The 23,774-nt window shown below is 44.0% G+C and overlaps 1 protein-coding gene and 1 pseudogene across 2 annotated transcripts in view; one reads left to right on the forward strand and one right to left on the reverse strand.

Moving 5' to 3' along the window:
- Window positions 1–4,560, reverse strand: part of LOC308153221 (fermitin family homolog 3-like) — a 9,295-nt pseudogene extending 4,735 nt beyond the window's left edge. The window contains exons 1-2 of the transcript XR_013938015.1: window positions 4,540–4,560; window positions 121–270 (exon numbers count right to left, since the gene is read on the reverse strand). The product of XR_013938015.1 is annotated as a fermitin family homolog 3-like (transcript). The remainder of the gene's footprint in view (window positions 1–120; window positions 271–4,539) is intronic.
- Window positions 4,561–5,425: 865 nt separating this feature from the next.
- Window positions 5,426–22,557, forward strand: LOC308152661 (tRNA 2'-phosphotransferase 1-like; the record flags this gene model as incomplete). Its single annotated transcript, XM_080525699.1, has 7 exons — window positions 5,426–5,491; window positions 18,810–18,891; window positions 19,425–19,594; window positions 20,839–21,016; window positions 21,355–21,411; window positions 21,985–22,095; window positions 22,421–22,557. 7 exons carry the CDS (start codon window positions 5,426–5,428, stop codon window positions 22,444–22,446), a joined length of 690 nt encoding a protein of 229 aa, XP_080381825.1. The 3' UTR covers window positions 22,447–22,557.
- Window positions 22,558–23,774: the final 1,217 nt, after the last annotated feature.

Consider the following 23,774-nt stretch of genomic DNA (forward strand, 5'->3'; position numbering starts at 1 on the left):
GAAAACAATGCTGATGAAGAAAAGGTTCTCTCTCATCTCCTGAGTGTGTGTGTGTGTTTGTCTGTCTGTGCATGTGATCAACACATCAGGCCTGTGAAGAAGTGTTGAAGAACCACCTACTGGAGTGTTGAAGAGGGCGCCCTCTGGTGGGCACAGTGGTAATGCGCCGCACGGCGGTCTGAGAGACAGCTGGACCTCCTCAAGGTCTCCTCCTCCTCCTGGTTTCCATGGTGACGGCGAGGTTGAAGTGCTGCTCTGCCTCCCGGAGATCTAAGAGACAAGAGACCGTCGTGTCAAACTCAAAACATCTATATTTGCACATAATCTAGCCATAATTAGCCTACACTTTTAGTAAGCCAACAAAGTTTCTTCAGGAACTTCCTCTTTCTAGTTGTTATTAATTGCCTCTTGATAGCGAAGTGGTCCAAACCAATCATACTTAACCTAGAGGGTAGCACTGAGGAGAAGGGTACTCAGGTCTGGTGCCAGGTTCACAGGGGGGGTTAGAACAAATGAGGGGCCCAATTAGTTGAAGGGAGGGAGAGAGGGAGGGAGGGAGAGGGGGAGAGGGAGAGAGGGAGGGAGGGAGAGGGGGAGAGGGAGGGGGAGAGAGGGAGGGAGGGAGAGAGGGAGGAGAGGGGAGAGGGAGGGAGGGAGAGGGGGAGAGGGAGGGAGGGAGAGAGGGAGGGAGGGAGACATAACAAGAGACACAGAGTGAGAGAGAGAGAGAGAGACAGAGAGAGAGAGAGAGACAGAGAGAAAGAGACAGAGAGACACGCAGAGAGAGACAGAGAGAGAGAGAGAGAGAGACTAGGTTCACGGGGGGGTTTAGAACAGATGAGGGGCCCAATTAGTTGAAGGTTAATCAGTCCTGAGCTCAGAGCCCTGACATCACCACTCCCAGCAGCCCCGGCAAACACACCGCGCAGTGGACCAATCGTGTTGCTCTGACCTGGTCTCTTTTAACAGTTTGTACAGAGAGTTGCTGTTGTACCGTATTCACTTTGTTTTCCATTTTTAGTTGGAGTTGTTTAACAGCTGTGTCACCACAGACAAGGACAGAAACCACTGATACAACTGCTTAGGCTACATGACATGTTTTAGGTACAACTGCTTAGGCTACATGACATGTTTTAGATACAACTCATCATCTGTTTAGCTATCCCAGCTAGGGATGCTCCGATCTGGATTTTTGGGGCCGATACCGATCACCGATTTTTTTCCTCAAGATCAACCGATACCGATACCGATTTAAAAAAAAAATACATAACTGTAGGCCTACTGACTGGATAGCCTACATATTTTTTGCTTTTTAGACAAAAGTTTTGATCCATTAGGCACCAAGCAAACGCAGACCCATTTTTATGGCATAGTAAAGGTCTGGCCTATCACCCAGTTAGGGCCTGAAGCCCAAGTCAGTCGATATGGCTGTATAAAAGACATCATAAACGTGGCCTTCATGGTTTACATACTGTTACGTCCTCCTATGTTCTCTGTTCAGTTATCTGTCTTCCCCAGTAAAAAAAAATTTAAAAAAAAATAAAGAAAAAAAAAAAATCGGTTTTTGCGATCGGCCATTTTTGCCGATCACCGATCGAGTCATTTGGAGTGAAATCGGCCGATTTAAATCGGTGGCCGATAAATCGGAGCATCCCTAATCCCAGCCTCTCCAAACCAAAAGGTAGCCCTGTCAGGCAGATTTAAATGGTAAATGGACTGCACTTATATAGCGCCTTTATCCATAAGCGCTTTACAACGGCCTCTCATTCACCCATTCACACACACATTCACACACCAATAGCGGCAACCTTGCGATCATTAGACGGCAGCTCTACCTCCTGCGCCACAGCCGCCACCCACAGATGGCAGAGAGGTTTGAGGTTCAATTGGCATACTGTATCACCACCGCATACACAAACAAGTCCCCCCATATGTCAAACAAACAAGTCCCACCATAGGAAAACATAAAAAAAAAAAGAAGATGAACCATATGTTCCTCCAACGTGTTGATCCCCTCATGTCCCTGGTCCTGCTGCTGTCAGGGAGATGATGAACAACCACCTGAGCCTGGAGGGGAGGCCTCAGCTGTTATGGCCTAACACAGAGCAGCAAGCAGGGGGGGGGGGGGCGACAGCCAGCAGCAAGAGGGGGGGATAGATGGAGGAGGAAGGGGAAGATGGAGGAGGAAGGGGAAGAGGAGAGGCACCATACTGTATTTTGTTTCTTATCACCTGTTGTGTGAGACTCTCTCTCTCTCCCTCTGTCTCTCTCTCTCTCTCTCCCTCTCCCTCCCTCTCCCCCTCTCTCTCCCTCCCTCCCTCCCTCTCCCCCTCTCTCTCCCTCCCTCTCTCTCTCTCTCTCCCTCTCCCCCCCTCTGTCTCTCTCTCCCTCTCTCTCTCCCTCCCTCCCTCCCTCCCTCCCTCTCTCTCTCTCTCTCTCTCTCTCTCTCGCTCTCTCTCTCGCTCTCCCTCCCTCAATGACAAGCCATCTGGTACATCTGAGGCCTACATTCCTTGACCTTTGTATAATTAAGCAATAATGCCAGAGAGACCGCAATTTATCGTCAATATCGTCACGGGTGAAGGGAGTTCATAGGCACGAGACACAGCAGGCGTCATTTAACTGTGACATCTACCTCTACCAATGCCTCAAGGGCATTATTGATAGAATAATATGAATAATAATATATGCCATTTAGCTGACGCTTTAATCCAAAGCGACTTACATTGCAATGAGTGCATACATTTTTCAGGATATATGGTCCTAGAGGGAATCGAACCCACAACCTAAGTGTTGTTAGCACCCTGCTCTACCAACTGAGCCACAGAGGACCATTGCTTTTATACAACGGTTATACAACACATCTGACAATTGAGACAAGAAAACAATGCTGTAAAGGGACACTTCACAAATGTATAACATCACATTAACTAGGCCTATCTCCAACACCATACCAGTGTCTACACATGTGAAAACTGCCATTTTCTTCGTTCTGTAGTCAAAAGGATCCTAAGGAAAAATTACCCCCTATGATATCATTGAATAATTTCCTTAAGACCTTTTCTAATATCTCTTTGACTAAAGAACATGTTTGTAGCCACTGGTATGGTGCTGAATATAATGAATATGAAGTTACAATGGGTATACAAATTGTATACAAATAAAATGGGTATACAAATTGTAAATATTGACAATTGTAAATATTGACTATGTTCTTGTCCTGTGGTTATGTGTACATGTCCATGTGATAGTTATGTGCAATGTGTGTAATGTATGTATGTTTTTGACACTGCTGTATTGAGCTTTCCCACCTGTACCGAAAACAAATTCCACCGACCTAGGTCGTGTGGTCGTTAAACGATTCATTCATTCATTTTGTTACAGCTGAGAAATACAGTTCCCAAAACTACAAACATGTCAAGGAAATGTAATAAATAAATTGTCTGTGTGCGATTCTACAAAGAGGAAATGGTCCCCTTTCTGAGCAAATCGATCATAGAGATGGCAACTGATTAATTGATTTTCAATAGTATGCACATCAAATCCTCTCAAAGTAATTTGCAACCAAACTTTCTTTAAAGTTTCTCTGATGAGATTTTGGCATGCCACTTAAACTATGAGCCATTTTAACCCTATTATTAATTATTAATCAAACATCCCGCCTGGATTTATTTTTGTTTTCATGGCTATAAACGTGTCCGAAAATGTCCTAGGAATAGGCTGTGCTTTTGCCCCTTTTTCCAAGATTGCTTCAGCTTTCAATATATGGCAGTTATTTAACATTACTGTATGTTATGAATGTGTAATACCAGTTATTTAACATTACTGTATGTTATGAGTGTTTAATACCAGTTATTTAACATTACTGCATGTTATGAGTGTTTAATAATACCAGTTTAACCAATGAGGACAACTCAGGGAAAACATATTTTCACCTTTATATCACAATCACATCCACCCTTTACATCACATACACATGAATGTAACAATAAGCTACTGGGATAGTTCCATATTAGGCATTAGTTACACAGCCATCAGGTCAGCCAGGTTAAATAACATCCCACTGTTGTCGTGGCATTATAAACATGTCCTAGTTTAGGGTTAGGGTGTCCTGATGTTTGGAGGCTGAGATGTTTTGAAGACATGATTCTGTTTGTCTGACAAACTGTTACTGTTACTGTAGCCCTTCTGCTAGCTCGCTGCTCCTAGTTTATCTCAATAAAACCCCTTTCAGTAAACCTTTCTCTGCTAAATGAACCTGACGTTTGAAAGAATGACTCGTTATCAGACACGTAGCTATACATACTGTTGCCATGCACAGCATACAACGGTCATATAAAGACATTTTAGGACATAATGTTGTAGCATTTCTCACCTACTGGGCAGAACGGAGAGCTTCCTCTGTGGTGTTTAAAGGATAACATTGTAACAAGCTGCTCTCTACTGCCACCCGCCGGATAGGAGTTTGTTTGTTTGTTTTGTTTATTTAATTCCGTACCTTGAAGTTTACGAGTAAAGTCACACTTTTTTTTTGCCTACCTTGAGTCTGTGTCCGTGCATCCTTATTAAGAATATTACATTACAGTGTTACAATATTATTCTAAAAATAAACAAAAAAATGTTCCGCAACTGAACTTCAAATGGACGGTTGCCTAGTAACGTGAACACACACATGTAGTCTAATTAACGGTCATTTAGTAGAACATCTGTGCGGTGGAGTGATACATAGTTAAAAGTCCCAGTGCTGTTATACTGTGTATCAGCAGCACTCATGGAATGCCTCTTGTCCAATCAAATTACTTGGTCGGAACTAACTGTTGTATAAATGTATTTATATAATAAATATAATAATAATAATAATAATAATAATAATTATAATAATAAATATATACATATATAATAAATATAATACTAATACATATGTATATATTGTAGGAGTATATACGTGATAGGAATATATACACAGTGGAAGTGGTAATGGAAGTGCATGCTTGAGGCAATATTAAAAAGATGGGTTTTTATTTTTGACTTATAACATATTTTTTATATTTGCTAAGGTTGCATCCCTAATGTAAATGTACATGTAATGATAGGGAGACTTTGACGAGCTGGGTAATGTAGGAGCTGGATACATCCAGAAGATGGCAGTAGTGCAACGTTAAGGACGCAAGCTGCCGTTAAACCCAACAGAAGAAAAAGAAGAAGAATAGGCATGCTTGTTTACGACTCATGTTGTCAGTGAAGGTGTTATTGCTCCACTGCAGGTTCATGGTTGTACAGTCTGGACGTATGTCCTAGAGGCATGTTGCTTGTCAGTCATCGAAGATAAATGAATGCGTACACACAATCAAATGTATCTAGGTAGCTAGTTAACTGAATCCAAAGATGAGAGTTTGACTGACTTTAATGAACAACCTCCCTGCACATGGACACTGACAGACACAGAGGAGGAAGAGGAGGAAGAGGGAGGCGTGGTTGTCATGCTGGAGAGGTGAGAGACATGAAAATGTTCCAATTAATTGGCATTTTGTCATTTACAAAAGTAAAATAGTGAGGGAAAGGGTACTAATTCAGAGTACTGGGGGGTATTCCATCAACGTCGCTAAAGGAAAATCCAGGTGTATTTTGATCAATCTTGCGATACTTGTAAAAAAAAAAAGAAGCCTGGATTTTCCTTTAGTAATGTCGAATATTTCTCTGTTTCAGTGATAAAAGAAGAGGTGAAAACTCCTGGCCAAAGTTTTAAAAGTATTTATTCAAAAAAGGTCGGGTCCTCAGATTACAGGCACACTAAACAGTCACAACGAGATTCGAGGTAGTCAAGAGACAGAATCCGCTCCTCCCTGAGCACAGGGTTTTATAGCGGCCTGTGCGTGTGTGTGTGACTGCGCATGTGCGACAATTCGTGTGTGTGTGTCAGCGCATGTGCGACAACTCGTGTGTGTGTGTCAGCGCATGTGCGACAATTGAGATCGTTTGTAAATGAAATAATAAAAGTATTTAATAAAGTGTATTTGAAGTAATAAAAATATACGTGTAATATGTGTAAAATATACGTGAATATATGTGTAAAATATACGTGAATATAAGAAGGCTATTAATGTGTAAAAATATACTACACATCCCCCCTCGGACCACCCAGAGGGTGTTCCGAAACTAAATGATCACAAAAACCAAAACAAAAACACAAACCCCACATATCACAGCTAAGAAAATATAAAAAAATAAAAAATAAAAAAATAAAAAATAACTATTAAGAACCCAAAGACATCATGCAAAAAATAGAAACCAACCAATAACAAAAAGAACCTTGAAAATAACAACCACAAGTAAACTAAACACAGTCCATCATGCACAAATTAATATAGAAACTTCCAACGACCGATGTTTTCTTTGTCCTTGAAGCGCCAGGGACAGAGGTTACTAGCACATGAACCCAGTTGGAGAACAGCCTTTACCGCTGTCTCAGATTGATATCCTCTCCCAGTCAAGAGCGTTTTCTTCGTTGCGCTAGGAACAGAACCGCTTTCCTATCTTTGCATAACCACCACACCACTTCTCAACTGACATCAAACACATGATATAGAAAGAAACAAACAGTAATCGAAGCAAATAATCATAAAACATCACTTAATAAACAAATCATCAAAAGAGGAAACAAAATCAGAAAGCAAAACAGAATCCAGCTTTTGCTCATCAGCTATGTTGGTCAACATTAAAGCATTAATAGGAACATCAGAAATACACTTTCCACAACATTTGATCAAAATACCAAGTAACATAATACAGATGATAATGACAACAAAAATAATAGCGACGGACCTGATCATATTACCAATACCTGAAAAAGCAGAATCAAAGAAATCTAACATATTCCAACCGTGTTCTTTATGTAAATCCTCTACACCCTTCTTGTTAGATTCATGAAAATCATGCAAAGCGTTACCAGAATCCGAAATATAACTGCAGCATTCACCGCCTATCAAAGCACAAGTACCACCCTGACTGGCCAAAATAATGTCCAAAGCCATTCTATTTTGGAGAGCTACATTCTTAGTTTCAGTCAATTCAGTGGCCAGGGCAGACACTACAGCATCCGAAGCATTAATGTGTTTTTCAAGAACGGATGATAAGGCACTTAATTCAGTCTGAGAGTTGTAGACACCATAACTTGGGAATATTAGGCCAAAAAACTTCTGAGCGGTAGACAACGCCCTACGACTACGATGGGTTGCTTGTTTGTGAAGTACAGACATCTCCTCCCGAGTAACTTTCCTAATCAAAGGTATCAGATGAGCCAAATAACAACCACCCTCAATCAAAGCAGGAAGCTTAGAGAATGCATCATTATCACACACAAGAAACACATGTTCCGGGAGTTGAAGCTCCGTACCAGGATACGAGAAAATGGTTCCACCTATACAAGACGCAGCCCCTAACTGACGAACCGAGCTGATCTTGGGCCGTACTTGAATGTCAATACAGGTTGTAACATTTACGAGAGGCATGACTTTAAGCTGCGTGGTGCCTCTCTGCCGTCTGGTAGTATTGGTATCATGTAATTTCATTTGAGGCACCATAGCACAATCAACAACTTTACATTTTAATCCAGAAATAACAACTGAACCCCTCCACCGTGTAGAAGTCACACTCCCAGAACATGACAGATGAGGACTCAATGCAGTACCATTTAATTGAGCGAACATAGCTTGGATAATATATATCTTCTTCGGACCTGTTGGTTGTGACAAATGTGTAAGCCTATCAATAATAACCTTCCCCACACCGCTAGGCCTATGGTGTTTGTTAACCGCTGCTGTCAGACGTTCCAACACACCAATATCCACACCTGCATAGGAAGAATTTAAAGGAACCAGAATCGTGCTGGGCTGACAAGAAGAGCTCTGGTTCTTGCCCTGTAAAACAAATGGGGCTAAACCCTGCCAATTATAATGAAGCCATTCTGCTTTAGTTAACGGTATGGGGAAAAACATAGGAGCAGACGCACTTACAGGGACCTGTTGACAAATCCAGCAATCAGAATAATTCATTTTTGAAGCAAAATCTTTCATGATACTAGTGGCAGAATTAGGGTGGGACCGTGTCCCCAGGTGATTAGAATCATACAACAAATAATCGTCAGTAGCGACTACAATCGCCTTCGTAGGAGCCTTCACAGCAACATTTTCAACCTTTCCTGGTAACTCATCGTGAACATATTTATGCACCAATGTCTCACAGTCCAACCTATAGTGGTGTGGAAAGTCAGGCCTGGTCCTACAAATTTTGTCCTTAAAATTGTTGGATTTACTAGACACCGGTTCACCGATATCACGTCTAGCACACCAATACGAGCTCTCTTCCTGGTCAACATTAGTTAATGTCACACGAGTTTCTTGCATGTTGCTTGAGTACTGATCAAGTGTAACATATTTAGTATCCAATAAATACCACTCGCTCTCTTCGGCGGTATAGATCAAACAATCATCAATAGTACAACGTGAATGTGGGCAAGCAAAAGCTCTACTTGCTATGATCATTCTTCTCTGACGTCCAGGCATAACAGTGTGTGAGTAAAGTGTAACATTGTCCAAAGAAGTCAATGGGGTAGGAACACTAAGGGGTATATTAGTCTCTGAAACGGCATGGCTTGAGTTTCCTCCTAATTGGCCTTGGTGTTTTACGGGGTCTGTCTGGTTGAGGTGTATCACTGACAGGTCTGTGTCTCTCAATGGTACCTCGGTCCGGGCATCCGCCCGGGTTGCTGACATCTCCGTCTGGAGCATTGTCAGGGTCGGAAGGGGTGACAACAGGGGCAACACCAGGCTCGGTAGAACCCCCAAGAGGGGTGTCGCAGTCACTGGATCCTTCACGGTCTCCGTTGACCCACTCATCAGTGGGCTGGACAGGGTCTGGGACGAGGCCCCCGGCATCATCTGCATCATGGCGCAGATACTCACCAACATCTTCGTCAGCCTGGATGTCCAAGCTGTGGACTTCCTCGTCCCCAGGGGCCTCCTCACCATCCTGCTGAGGTTCTCCCTCATCGTCCTCATTGGGTGCCTTGATGCAGTGATGAACGTGATACCAGGTGGGGGACCCCTTGATTTGGAGGGCAGTCCCAGTGCACCGAACGACCTCGTATGGTCCTTCCCGTCGAGCCTCATGCCACTTCCGTCTGTAGACCTTCACGTATACTTTGTCACCCGGTTGCAACGCGTCCTTCCTCTCCTGTGCGTTCACCTCCTCTTCACGTTCCTGTTTGTGGAGCACATAAGAAGAGATACTCTTTTGCCGGTTAGTCATGTACTGTACATAGGCTTTCATGTCACTCTCCAGGAGAGCCAAACTTGGCCCTTTCCCACTGGTTCGTACACAGGGAGCTGTCATTATCCTCCCCATTACCAGTTCATGGGGAGTCAAGTGCAGCCCTCGAATCTCACTGGAACGACAGGCCATCAATGCAAGAGGGAGTCCTTCCAACCAATTAAGACCTGTATGCTTACAGACCTTAGAAAGACGGTTCTTAAGGACCCCGTTCATCCTCTCTACTATCCCCTGGCTTTGAGGTGAGTAAATACACCCAAGTCTCTGCTTGATTCCCAACTTTTGTAGTATAAGCTTTACCGTCTTATCCACAAATTCCTTACCATTGTCTGACGATATCCTATCTGGAATTCCAAACCTAGGCATGACTTCCCTGCATAGGAACTTTGCTACAGACTGAGCATCCTTTCTTCGAGTGGGGCAAGCTTCTACCCATCTGCTGAACCTGTCTACTACAACTAGCATGTACCTGTATCCTGCAATAGGTTGAATCATGTCCACATAATCAATCACTAAATGTTTCATTGGCCCGTTTGGGGTAGGGATATGCCCAGTTCCCACTGGTATTCCAGGTCTGATATTGTTCTTCAAACAGACCACACATTGACCAAGGACATGGTCTATTTGTTCCAACAAATATGGAGCCCAAAAACCATATTCCTTGGTGATCTTGCGTCTTACCTCCCCCCTGGACACATGTGCTAATCCATGGGCTTCCTGTATCAGTACGCCTAATAAATCTGGGGGTGCCACAACCAGCCCCTCATGATTTCTCCATAGACCTGTGTCATCCTGACTAGCTCCTCTTGTTAACCATAAGTTTTTGTCTAGCGCATTTGCCTCACTCTGTAACATCAACAAATCCTCAAGCGTGACCATGCCCTGTAACTGTACTTCATGTGTGACCAGCAGAACTTTACCTGCTTTGTCTGCTCCTGTAATAGCTTTGGCTGCATCATCTGCAGCCCTGTTACCTTGTGTGACATGTGATGAGTCAGATCTGTGTGCGGCACACTTCACTATGGCTAATTCCCTTGGTTTCATCATGGCTTGTAACAGCTTCATGATTTGAGCGTGGTGCTGAATAGGCGAACCATCAGTTTTCTTAAAACCCCGTCCCTTCCATACAGCTCCATGTAAATGACACACATTGTGGGCATAGGCAGAGTCTGTGTATACTGTCACTCTTTGTCCGGTTCCCAAATTGCATGCTTCTGTGAGGGCAATCAATTCAGCCAACTGAGCTGAACAAGGCTGAGGAACAGCCTCGGCTTGTTCCACAATGAACTCCGAATTTTGGGATCGGACTATGGCATACCCGGCACGTAAATGTTCTCCTACCCGGTAACAAGATCCATCAGTCCAATACTCAACGTCAGCTTCCTTTAAAGGCAAAGCTAGTAGATCTGCTCTAAGCTTAGAGTACCTCGTAGCTTCCTTCACACAATCGTGTGGTTCCCCATCTTCTGGGGTTGGCAAGGTCTCTGCTGGGTTAAGTGTGTTACATCTTAGTAAGGTTACATCTTCCCTTTCCAACATCCTGTAATAATCCCTAATCCTAGGCATCGTCAAAGTGTACTTGCCTTGATTCAAGAGGTTCCTTAGACTGTGGTGGCAGAGAATGGTAATTGGGTACCCCATTGTTAAGGCTGTTGCCTTCTCGTACATAAGATAAGCCCCGGCCATTGCTCTGTAACATGGCGCGAAACCCATTTCTACCTCTGAATATGCGACAGAGTAATAGGCTATGGGCTGTGGACTAGGTCCAATGCCTGTTGGTTGCGTAAGAACAGCGCAGGCATACTTCCCCTCGGCTGAAGAAGAAACATACAATCCAAATTCTTTGGAATAATCTGGAAGCGCTAAAGCTGGCGCTTCTTGCAATTTGTGTTTAATTGTCTCAAACGCCAAATCAGCTTCCCTTGTCCAAGTAATGCAAGATTGGAGGTTATCGCTACCTGTTTCCTTAATCATCCCCCTCAATGGAGCGACTAGTCTAGAGTAATCCTCCACCCATGCTGAACTATACCCAGTAATGCCCAAAAACATCATCATTTCCCTAACCGTTCGTGGTTTTGGAGCCTTCTGAATAGCTTCCAAATGTTCATTTGTGACGCTGCGATGTCCCTGTGTAATGGATTGTCCTAAGTAAGTTACCTTTTCCTGACAATACTGTAGCTTCTTTTTAGACACCTTGTGTCCCTTCTCCGCCAAAACCTTTAACAGTTTAACGGAATCCCTGTGACATGTTTCTTCATCTGGGGCACAAAGGAGTATGTCATCCATGTACTGAATGGCAGTACTACTTATCATCTGTTCTAACCCGTCTAAGTCCTCCCTTAAGACCTGATTAAAAACATGAGGACTGTGTTTGTACCCCTGTGGCATTCTGGTATATTGATAATGCTGACCTTTGTAGGTAAACCCAAATAACCCTTGACTTTCTACACTAAGAGGTATAGAAAAGAAAGCCCCGCATAAATCAATCACTGTAAATACTTTGGCTGTAGATGGAATCTGAGTCAACAGCACATGAGGATCAGGAACTTCAGCTGGATAGCTGACGACTACCTCATTCACAGCCCGTAGGTCATGTACCAGACGATATGAACCATCAGGTTTCGTCACTGGCAGAAGAGGTGTATTGCTTAACGGATATTGAGTTATCTTCAGGACTCCTGCCTCTAACAGTCCTTTGATCTGTGGCTCAATTCCATCAATTGCTTCCTGTTTCAATGGGTATTGGTTTTTCCAAGGGGGTTCTGCACCCGGTATGAGTTCAACTCTCAATGGACGAGCTGATTTCACAAATCCAATGTCTGTACTGTTCTTTGCCCACAGGTCGGCTGGCACATTCTGCATCATTTCTTCTCTGAGGTCTCTGTCAGCTTGTACAGGAAGGATTAGCTGGTTCATTAGCTTCACAGTCTGCGGATGTCCTATTCCTTGAGCAGAGATCATCAGTTTTGTGAACTGTCCATCAATGCTCCTCCAGATAGCAGGGTTTTCTTTTGTCGTTACAAATCTGGCTTTTTCTGAGTCTGCCATCATTGCCCCTAAATGCTTCTGCTTATAGTGTTCAGATATCATAAGTGTCACATGAGGGATGCTACCCTCAATCTTATGCTCCTGATCTAGATAAGTGTCACTGTTTATCTTCATAGCCACTCCCTGAGGGCCTAGGATTATACAACTTGCACTAAGCTGTACCTGTTTTGGCTGATGCTTCAGCCACTCATCTGGGGTTGCATCTGCAACTTCTCTAAAATACTGGAGTGTACAATGCAATGGATCAGTAGGCCTTCTGGCCTCTGCCATGTGTGCCAGGATATAATTGTCCCACATCCTTGCTGGTTCCATTAGGTCTGGGCTAAGCCCTCCCACCCAATATACCATAGATGCGTTGTTGTCCATCATGACAGACAGTTGTCTGTTCTCTTGTGGCACTGTCACCTGACAGCCGTCCGGTGTGCATTTCACGGTACAATTTAACTGGCATAGTGCATCTCTCCCTAGTAGCCCTATTGGCGTGTGTTCTGATACAAGTATTGACAGATCTGCTCTCTGTCCTTTGTACTCTAAGCTTACAAGCTCAGTGGTAGGGATCAGCTGTTTAATTCCCTCGAATCCGATTGTCTTCACATATTTCCCAGACATAGGAAGGTGCGTGGCGTCTTCAGGCTTCAGACAGGTGTAGGCTGCTCCACTGTCCACCATCAATTCTAATGGACGTTGGTTGACCGACACCCATATTGTAGGTTCATCTTCAGGCCTGTTTGTCACCACCAGCTGGCACCCCCCTTTCGGATCTTCTGGGCACCCCTATAGCGCAGCTGCTGGGCCTCCATAGGGGTTCACCACTCCTGGAGCCGGTGCAGCAGGGGGCTTATATCCTCCTTTCTGTTTCCCCCCTGCGCCCCCCTGGTTCTTCTTAAAGCAGGTACGTTTTAAGTGTCCATACTGGCCGCATACGAAACATGGTCCTAGTACCCTCCTCGGTGCTGCGGTCCACCCCTCTTGTGGTGGTCCTTGGCCAGGCTGGTTGTATGGAACCACTTGCACCCCTGGTGGCCCCTGTGGGTATGGATTCCCCCCTTGTGGCCCCTGTGGGTATGACTGGGGAGGGACAATTTGCAGTTGCTGTGGCTGAGATGGGACCTGTAGGGCTATAGTCTGCTCTCTCTCTCTGGTTTTCTTGCCTTCTGTCAATTGCACTTGAGTTAGTTTTCTGAGTGAGTCCTCGTCTTGTGCCTTCTGTGCCTGAATCTTCTTTCTAAATAATTCTACTTGGTGTGCTATGTTGTCTATATAAACAGCCTTGCTCATGTGTCGTAGCCCCACCACTTCTGCTAACTTGTTCTTAACTGGGGTAGGGAGACCTTGTTGAATCTTTTCCCTGATTATGGCTTTTTCTAACGGGTTATCTTCGGCATCCTTCCCTGTCACACTTCTCCATTGGGAGTGCACACGGGCAACGAACCCCCGGGGATTTTCATCTCCCCCCAGGGGCTTCACAATGACATTGTCTGGGTGAATGTGAGTAGGGTATGTTTCTCTGATTGCCTTCCACAGCTTGCCTCTGTTTGCTGCGAAGAGTTCTGGATCATAAACGGATGTATCGATATATCTATGAAGTCCCGCCTTCATCAATATTTCCTGCATGGTGTCCAATCCTGTAATGGTAGCTAAGAGTCTTTTCAAATCCCCCATAGCAGCGTGCGTTCCTGTCAATCTCACGTCGACTTGCGTCGTCCAAGGGTGGCCTCCATCTTCCAGGACTGGGAGTTTTTCGATCACTTCTGACAGATCCGTATGATTCCAAGGACGATATTCCATCTGGTTACCTCGAATCAGCACTGGGAAGTTCCCCTGAGTTTCCTCTTCTTCCGATGCTGTTTCATAATCGCTTACTTGTGGCTCTTGTGGCTCCGTTTTTACTTCCTGCCTTGGTGTCGCTCCGGACCTTGGGGAGTTCAACCGGGATGCAGGTGATGCTGCCGCTTGAGATTGACGACACGTTTCTCTCTCTACGTCTAGGTCCTGCAGCTGTTGTCTGTAGTCCTCTTCGTTTCTTAGGATTTTCGCACGGAGTTTTCTTGCCCTCCTTTCTCCCTCCTCTTCATCCCTGTCTTCCTGCAGCTTCTTCTTCTTTTGCTTTAAGCTCTCTCTTCTCTTCCCTGCCTTCAGAGACTTCTGCTCATCTTCAGAACTATTTTCTTCTTTTCCCTTCTTATAGCGTATTTTCCCTCCCTGCTTTTCGGCCCTGGCTAGTAGTTTTCTTATCGGAGCACTGTAGCCTCCTTGTGCATTGCTGTCATCACTGGAATCTTTGCTATCTCCTCCACTGCCATCTTCACCGTCATCCGTCTTGTCCCTCCTGTCGTCCCCTTTTCCCCTCGGCTCCTCCTTCTTTTTCTGTTTGGCACCTGACCTGTTCTCTGGTTCGAAGTCCACGGTCACTCTCGCTCTTCCCCTCTCTAGTACATTTTCATCCTTATCTTTGATAGTGAAGGTTCCACTCGTACTTAGGACAGGGACCTGAGGGTAGATCCGCTGAGAATTGTCCTCCAGTCTCTTGGCATAGGGAGGAGGACTGGAGATTGGAGCTGTGTGTGAGAATGGAATGTTCACTTTCTCTTCCATTGCTTTGGCCAATTCATCTCTTTTTTCTGGATCCATGTGAGCTGTTTTCTCATTCCAAGCTAATGCTACTTTCTGCCCCTCTACCTTGAAGAGGTCTAAAATAGCTAACTCTAACCTGCGTTTCTCTGATCTAATCTTTCCTTTTTGATGTGCCTTATGTGCATTGATAAGTATCTCCAATGTTGCAATTAATTGTAAATCAAAGGTGCCCTCTGCTGGCCATGGTTGTTCAATGTCTGCCCAACGAATATTCCATTTCGTTGATATTTCGCTAATCTCCTTAACAAGAGGATTCATTTTTTCCACTATAGCCACAGGAGATGAATTTGCTAATATTCCCTTGTCTGTATTAACAGCCCTCACAATGTTACTGGGTTTGGCTCCCATGTCTGAAATATTTATATTGCTTAATATGCTGAAAATATGCTATAAGGTGTACTTTTCTTACAACCCACCTTCTGTTGCTGTATCTGCTAAACAGATGCTAGTCCAACTCTTAACTGTGTCAACTGTCCACACAGAACACTACAACTCCGGAACAACGGATTGTTTCAGTGGTATTGTGTATTATTGACTTAAATGTAATCTATGTGTATGTGTTTTAATCTAAATGGTTTTTTCCCTTATTATGTATGAAGGTGTGTCAGTTAATTGCTCAATCAATATTAATTATAGTTCAGGTCAACTTAATTATTAAACTACAAAGGCTGTTCAACACAATTATCAAATTACAACAGCAGGTCACGCTCTGAGTCTTTCTGATCCACAACCCCTTGCTTGATCAATCCTCGGATAGAAACTGTTCTGCTATTCTTTAATCAAGAACTGTGAAAAAAGAACTTAACTTCAAATAAAAAGATGTAAAACACGAATATTAATCACAACCTGTAAAGAAATCGACTTGTCATTGGGAAGGAATAAAATGATTAATTATTCATTACAATCTGTAAGGAAATCGATTTGTTATTTGAAAGGAACAAAATGATCAATTATCAATTACAATCTGTAAGGAAATCGACCTGCTACTCGGAAGGAATGCACAATCAACTAGACTTAGTCATTTACACTTCATTGATGTAATCCTGTGGAAGAAAACGTCATCCCTAGACCACTATAAACCAATTGATCAAAGTTTTGTGAAAACTGAAAATGAAATAATCTGAATAATTAATTAAATCAATTTGTAATTACTTAAATTAATTGAAGTAACCATCCATTTATCATTGTAAAAGACTATGTCGTCGACCTCAGGCGGATGCACTGATGGAGAACCAGTGTTCCAAAGTGTCTTATCGTATTCTGTCCACTGGAGAGCAGCAAACAATTAAAAATGTCTTATAGTGTTTCATCCACTAGAGGGCAGTAAACAATTAAAAACGTCCTATCTTGTTTCATCCACTAGAGGGCAGTAAACAATTAAAAACGTCCTATCTTGTTTCATCCACTAGATGGCAGTAGATAATTAAAAACGTCCTATCGTGTCTCTTCCACTAGATGGCAGTCAATAATTAAAAACGTCCTATCGTGTCTCGACCAGTAGAGGCCGCCACACCGACAATGTCTTACAGAATCACTATGTCTTACCTAAAACTCACAATCTATCTTTTTTACTTTTACAATCTATACATAAATCAATTGTTAAGTGAAAGGAATGAATGATTAGTTAGAATTATTCACTATATCATCATATACATTGATTTAAAACTTATGGAATCAATCAATTGTTTTGGGAAACAGAAAATGAATGATCTGAATAATTAATTCAACTGATAAGTAATTAGTTAAATCAATGTGATACTGAAAAGTCATTCACAACATCAATATATGCATTAACCTTTTAGATTCTTTCACCAATATTCTGTAAAGCGGGCCTATTGGCTCCGCATGCTCTCTCTGTGTTTAAAATGTGCTGGCCCCTGTTTTCCCTCCCGTTTTCCGAGTAACCGTACCTTTAAACTTATTTGAAATACCCCGAGATCAATTCACTCTATCTCTATTTTTATCAATCCCAGTCTATGTGTATGGTTTTATCGTTATCTTTTAAGAGATGAGTACTGAAATTTATCAAAACCCGCGCGTGTGTATTTGAAAAAAATGGATGTCAGGGGGAAAGAAGCCAAGACTGTAAGATTAATCTTCACAACACTGCTTTTCCACAATAATTATTATTCTCCACGACACAGCAATTTTCAAGAATATCTTTCAATGCAGTTCAACGTATTATTTGCCAAGATAATCTTATTCAAATACTTCTAAAATGGCATATGCTTTCTACTAGGCCCTGTGTGTTTACTGAGTCTGCATCCATTCACACAAAGGAAAAAATTGGCGCCAATTCAGACATGCATTCACACAAAAGAAAAAATATGGCGCCCTTTTCAACTAGCGGCCTTGTTCGCAGGTCTGACATGCGTTTCAGACAAAGAAAAAATATGGCGCCCTTTTCAACTAGCCACGTTTTTCCTCCGTGCTCCCAAGTAATTTAACAATGCATATCTCTAAAATAGCGCTATTTTCTGCTCACTAGCACGGACTCTGCTCTTTCAAACTAGGAATTCCAATTCCATACCATTTGAATAGAGCTATCTCCTGAGCTTTTACACTCCACCAGACTATTGCCTGATACAAACCACAGTTATTAGCCCGCTAGAAAAACGTCTCCCCCTAGCTTATGCTAATACCTTGTTCTCAAAACAAGACTACAGCAGCTTCTTCTCTGCTATACCACAATAACCACACACACGATAAAAATCGTACAATTAAAACACTTTTCACAATACAGGTTTTACAACCCGGCTCTCTCTGACTAACCTCGACCCAGTTATATATTAAAGATTCGGTTTAAATATAGCTCATTCGATTTACACAGTCTATTTTGCACAGCTTCGCCTTGTACTTACCCTTTGTTCCCCTGAAGATTTGCAAAACGACCGATCATCCAGAGCTATGGAAATGTCCCTTCGTGGTTGCCACTTATGTCGAATATTTCTCTGTTTCAGTGATAAAAGAAGAGGTGAAAACTCCTGGCCAAAGTTTTAAAAGTATTTATTCAAAAAAGGTCGGGTCCTCAGATTACAGGCACACTAAACAGTCACAACGAGATTCGAGGTAGTCAAGAGACAGAATCCGCTCCTCCCTGAGCACAGGGTTTTATAGCGGCCTGTGCGTGTGTGTGTGACTGCGCATGTGCGACAATTCGTGTGTGTGTGTCAGCGCATGTGCGACAACTCGTGTGTGTGTGTCAGCGCATGTGCGACAATTGAGATCGTTTGTAAATGAAATAATAAAAGTATTTAATAAAGTGTATTTGAAGTAATAAAAATATACGTGTAATATGTGTAAAATATACGTGAATATATGTGTAAAATATACGTGAATATAAGAAGGCTATTAATGTGTAAAAATATACTACAGTAACATTGATGGAATACCCCCCTGATACACCACACCAACCTCAGGGAGACTCCTGTCCTGTGTATAACTAGTGTTGCTATAATTAGAATGGGTAGCCTCTGAGTTACAGTCTGTTCTGTATGTGACAGGGGAGGCTGGTGGAGGTCCGATTTCCTACCTCCACCGACCCTAAACCTGATGACACACACACACACACACACACACACACACACACACACACACACACACACACACGCATACACACACACACACCCTGCTCTCTTTCCACACATAGGTTAGTTGATTTTGGTTCTATTTGTTTTTAGTTATTTATCTTCACTGTCTTTGCCGTACTAATGTATTGTATGAATTGTTCTATGTTGACAAGTATTTCTTCTCTTCTGGTCAAATAAAAATAAATAAAATAAAAATGTGCTACCTTACAGGACAAGGATGTCCGTCTGTCAAAGTCCCTGTCGTTCGCCCTGCGCCATGGAGCCAACCAGATGGGCCTTCACTTAAACCCTGGTGAGCCGTGTGTTCTGACGGTTGAATTAAACGCATATCTACTGGAGTTGATATCTATAGCCTTACTACCCTACTGGCACCACAGCAGTAAGACAGCCATCTGACCTGCCACCTCAATCAGTGTCATCATATCTCTACACATGAACACGTTTGCCTGCTTGACGCCCATAATCTCCACATAATCTCCACATGTCTAATTGGATCTGTACCCAATCATTTGACTCATTGTATCCGTACATTGTTGTAATAAAAACAATTCTGTGGCCTGGGGTGGTCCAGTGGTCTAGCACAGCGGTCTACAGTGCACACATAGTATGCCCAATGCCCATGTCGGCATGGGTTCGAATCCGGCCCCATGCCCTGCTGACATGCTTCTCTCTCCTTACTTTCCTGTCTGTCTTCACTATCTCTGTCAAATAAAATGAAAAATGAGTGGGACTGCCCCACTCAGAATAACCCTAACCCTAAATCTGATTCTGGTTCTCTCATTTGGGTTCTCCGGTATTACAATATTGAGCCTCTCTCGCCCCCAGATGGCTTCCTATTGGTGGAGGACCTTCTGGCTCACCCACAGTTCCTCCCCTTCTCCCTGGCGGACGTGGAGAGGGTCGTGGCCACCAATGACAAGCAGCGCTTTAAGCTCCGCCCTCACCCGGAGGACGGGCGACTGCAGATCCGAGCCAATCAGGGCCACTCTGTGCAGGTACGGCTAGACAGCAGACATAGTCATCCAGCCAATCAGGTGACAGAGACAGCCTTTCTGCTAGCTAAGGGATCCTAAGAGAGCGTAGGTAGATGTTACCCCACATTCACATATTATGGGTGCGTTCATAAATTCGCTCTGATAGCGCCGGAGCGCACACTGGGTTCAACGTCATAAAGGGACCAAGTAATTTGATTGGACAAGAGACATTCCATGAGTGCAGATCAGATTTCCAGAGCGTATTTACGAACGCACCCTATGTCACAGAGAGAGCTAGCAACTGGTTTATACTGTCCTGTATTTGGTCAACGAAGCTGTGTGCGTATGTGATACGGTCAGGTGAAAGGGGTAACCAATCAAAATGTTCAGACTTTTATTTTGAAACACAGAATGCATGTTTATGTGATATGTGATTTGATAGCAAGATCATTCATATTGGACAATTCTCCAAAAAGATCCCCCCAATATAGTATTACCATTCTGAAAATGATGCCCATCTTGGAAAAAGTGGGCATCCCACTGCTGACAGGAGGCAGTTAGAACGTGGCCATTACAGCCCACCCACTGGCTGGAAGATTGTTTGAAGGTTGTTGGAAGTGGTTTAAGAAAAAAGATTAAAAAAAACTTTTGAAAAAAGCCCTCTATAAAGGTATTTGAGACGCTGTCGGAGCGCACAACCACTTCACTTGAGCTCACATTGATAGCAAGACCATTCATGTTGGACAATTCTACACAAATGGCGCTTCTCCACTACCGTCCCGTACCGTACCAGAACTTGTGCGCCCGGTTTATTTTGCTTTCTCCACTGCCAACTGGGCCGTACCAGGCCGTAGTACCCGTACTGATTTTAGCTACCCTTCCTGACTCGGGAGTGAAAGGTAGACTACTATCCGTGCTACGATGTGACGCTGCAGACCGTTGATTGGTTTGATTGATAAGTGACGCGTCACACAGCTGTTGTTTACAATGGTCCGAGAGCCTTGAGACCGAAAACTCACAATAAACACATTTTCTGAGATTTACGAACGCAGCCATCATGTCAATCATGTTTTTTTTCTTCTCTCTGAATAATATCGAGCAACTTCGGATAGAATCTGTATCTGTTTAAATCTCATTATTTGTGCTATCCGAATACCGTATTCGTATTCGGGTACATCCCTAGTATGGAGCAGCATAAGCAGTAAAAGGGCCGAGTTGTGTGTCAGTAGCGGTGTCAGTGATAAGTGTGTGTGTGTCTGTGGCAGGTGGTGGACTTGGAGCTGAAGGCGGTGCGACCCGGCGCTCCTGACTGCCCCCTGGAGGCGGTCCACGGGTCCTACCTGCGCCACTGGCCCTCCATCCGCTCCCAGGGCCTCCGCAGGATGAACAGGACACACCTCCACCTGGCCGCCGGCCTGCCTGGGACGGACGGGGTGATCAGTGGTGTGTGTGTGTGTGTGTGTGTGTGTGTGTGTGTGTGTGTGTGTGTGTGTGTGTGTATGCGTGTGTGTGTGTGTGTGTGTGTGTGTGTATTTTGTACATTTATTATACATTTATGTGGACATAAATAAAGCATTTAAAATGTGTATGTGAGAGAGGATGAGATGTAGAAAAAGAGGAGAGGAGAAAGAGAGAGAGAGAGGGGGAGAGTTACCCCAGGGCGAGAGCCTTCTAGAGAGGAACTCTCTGTGACGTGTGTGTGTGTTCTCCAGGGATGAGGACAGACTGACGTGTGTGTGTGTGTGTGTGTGTGTGTGTGTGTGTGTGTGTGTGTTCTCCAGGGATGAGGACAGACTGTGACCTGGCTGTATTCATCAACCTCCCCAAAGCCCTGGCTGGTAAGACTCACCACAACCTAGCACAATAGCAGATTAGCAGCTAAATTAGCCGTTTTTATCTCAAAATATGTCATCAATTTTTTTGGGGTTGGGGGTCTAAGTCTCATCCAAGTCACATGATGCGCGAGCTAACTATTCTCCTTGTCTGCTGAACTCTGCTGCTGTTGAAATAACGTTTAGCTTCAGGGAGCTAGGTACAATTCCAGACAGCATCACAGTCACAGTAAACTATAGTAATTCTGCAGGTGTTACGGTCAGGGCTGCCGCTACTTACACACGCATCATTGTTAGACCACTGTTAGTGCTAGCGATATCTATTTAACACCATTAGTGCTAGCACTATCCCCCCCCTAAGGTTAGCCACAAAAAAGAAAATGGGTCACCTTTTTGGGCCATCACCAGTTTGCACCCCTGACTAGAGTCTAAACGTGTGTGTGTGTGTGTGTGTGTCTGTGTCTGTATCTGTGTCTGTGTCTGTGCCTGTGTCTGTGTGCCTGTGTGTCTGTGTCTGTGTCTGTGTCTGTGTCTATGTGTGTGTGTGTGTGTGTGTGTGTGTGTGTGTGTGTGGTCCAGATGGTATCCAGTTCTTCTGGTCAGAGAACGGGGTGTTGTTGACTCCAGGGGACGCTGAGGGGAGACTGCTCCCAGGGTACTTCAGCCGGGCTCTGAGACTGAAGCCCACAGGTGAGTCCCTCACCCCCCTCCCCCATTTACCCCCCCCCCCCCCCCACCAGCAATTGGAAGGTCGCTGGTTCAATCCAGGATAAAAGCGTCTGCTAAATGGCAACATTTATTTTTATTTTAAATTTAATCCCCGCCTCAGGAGGAAGCTGCATGTGTCCCTTGAGCAAGGCACTTAACTCCTAATTGCTCCAGGGGCGATGACTATGACTAGAGCAAATACATTTGATTGCATGGTCAAATAAAACATTATTATTAGTAGTATTTTATTATGAGATATGGGTAGAGACGGGTAGTGATGAGTGACGACAGGAACGTTGTGTTTCAGAGTGTGTTCTTCCCCTGGAGGGGTGACCACCACGCCAGCCTCGGCTTAGGAGATAAAAGCAGCCAGGCTTGTTCTGTCGTCAGCACAGCGGCCAATGGAGAGCTGTTTCCCCCTAGATTGTTTCCATGGAAACCCGCTCGTGTTCGGAACCAGAACTCCCCCCCCCCCCTTGGAGAGACTGTGGCGTCACTGTCCACTTGGAAAAAAGCCCTCAGCAACATCGACAACAACAACCACAACAACCACAACAACGACAACTTCCACCAGACAGAAGCTCCAGAGACACCTGCTCCCCCCCGCCCCCCCCTGACTGTTTCTCTTGAGATTTCTACTACCCCCTTGTACTTGAATGTCTATCCAGTGTCTACTATAAAAATAAAAAAAATAAAAATTACAAAATTACAAATAAAAACCTTCTTCTATCATGACGACTGCCAATGGCTCCAGGCCTGAGCTAGATTACTCTTCCTGCTACGACTGGTGAATTGATTATTCACTTGCTTAGTCAAATGTATTGATTGTAAGTCGCTATGGAATAAGGGCGTCTGCTAAATGCCGTAAATGTAAATGTAAAGACAGAAACTCCAACCCAGACAGAGAGACATACGCTCCAGTACAGGGTTAGGATTAGAGACAGCAGCTCCAGGGTTAGGGTTAGAGACAGCAGCTCCAGTACAGGGTTAGGGTTAGAGACAGCAGTACAGGGTTAGGGTTAGAGGCAGCAGTTCCAGGGTTAGAGGCGGGTGTTTCTGTTAGCTGTGTCAGGCGTCTGGAGAGACACCAGGATGCTATCAGAGGGGAAACAGACACATGCTGTGGTTTGGTCAACGGACAGTCGCAACTTTTCTTCTGATATCGGAAAGGACACACACACATACGCAAGCACACACACACAGACACACACACACACACACACCGCCAGGAGAGATAGCTATTTGTGGCTTCCTGTTCAGTTGGACACATTGCCACCCTGACACAATGGGTATTTAAGGACAACGCCAACCAGCCAACCAACTCCTCGTCAGGAAATGAAAACGTATGAACATATGCCAATAAACATATTTATTGATGGACCTCAGAACGATTAATCATTTTTACATACATTTATTCTTCATATTCCACCTGCTCTTTGATTTATGTAACGATAAAAACCCCTATACGGCTAGAATCATTCTCTAGTCCCCAGTACTGTAACAGCGTGGCGTGCTGCGAAGCCCCCAGCGGTTGTTCTGGGATGGAGGGTCAATGTCTCACACACACACACACACACACACACACACACACTACACACACACACACCAACTCTGGTCCTCTGGGGTCATTGGGTCAACTTGGGGTGGTGTTTTCTCTTGTC

The sequence above is a fragment of the Nansenia antarctica genome (genome assembly GCF_963989245.1).
Source record: "Nansenia antarctica genome assembly, chromosome: 3".
NCBI classification, from domain to species: Eukaryota; Metazoa; Chordata; class Actinopteri; order Argentiniformes; family Microstomatidae; genus Nansenia; species Nansenia antarctica.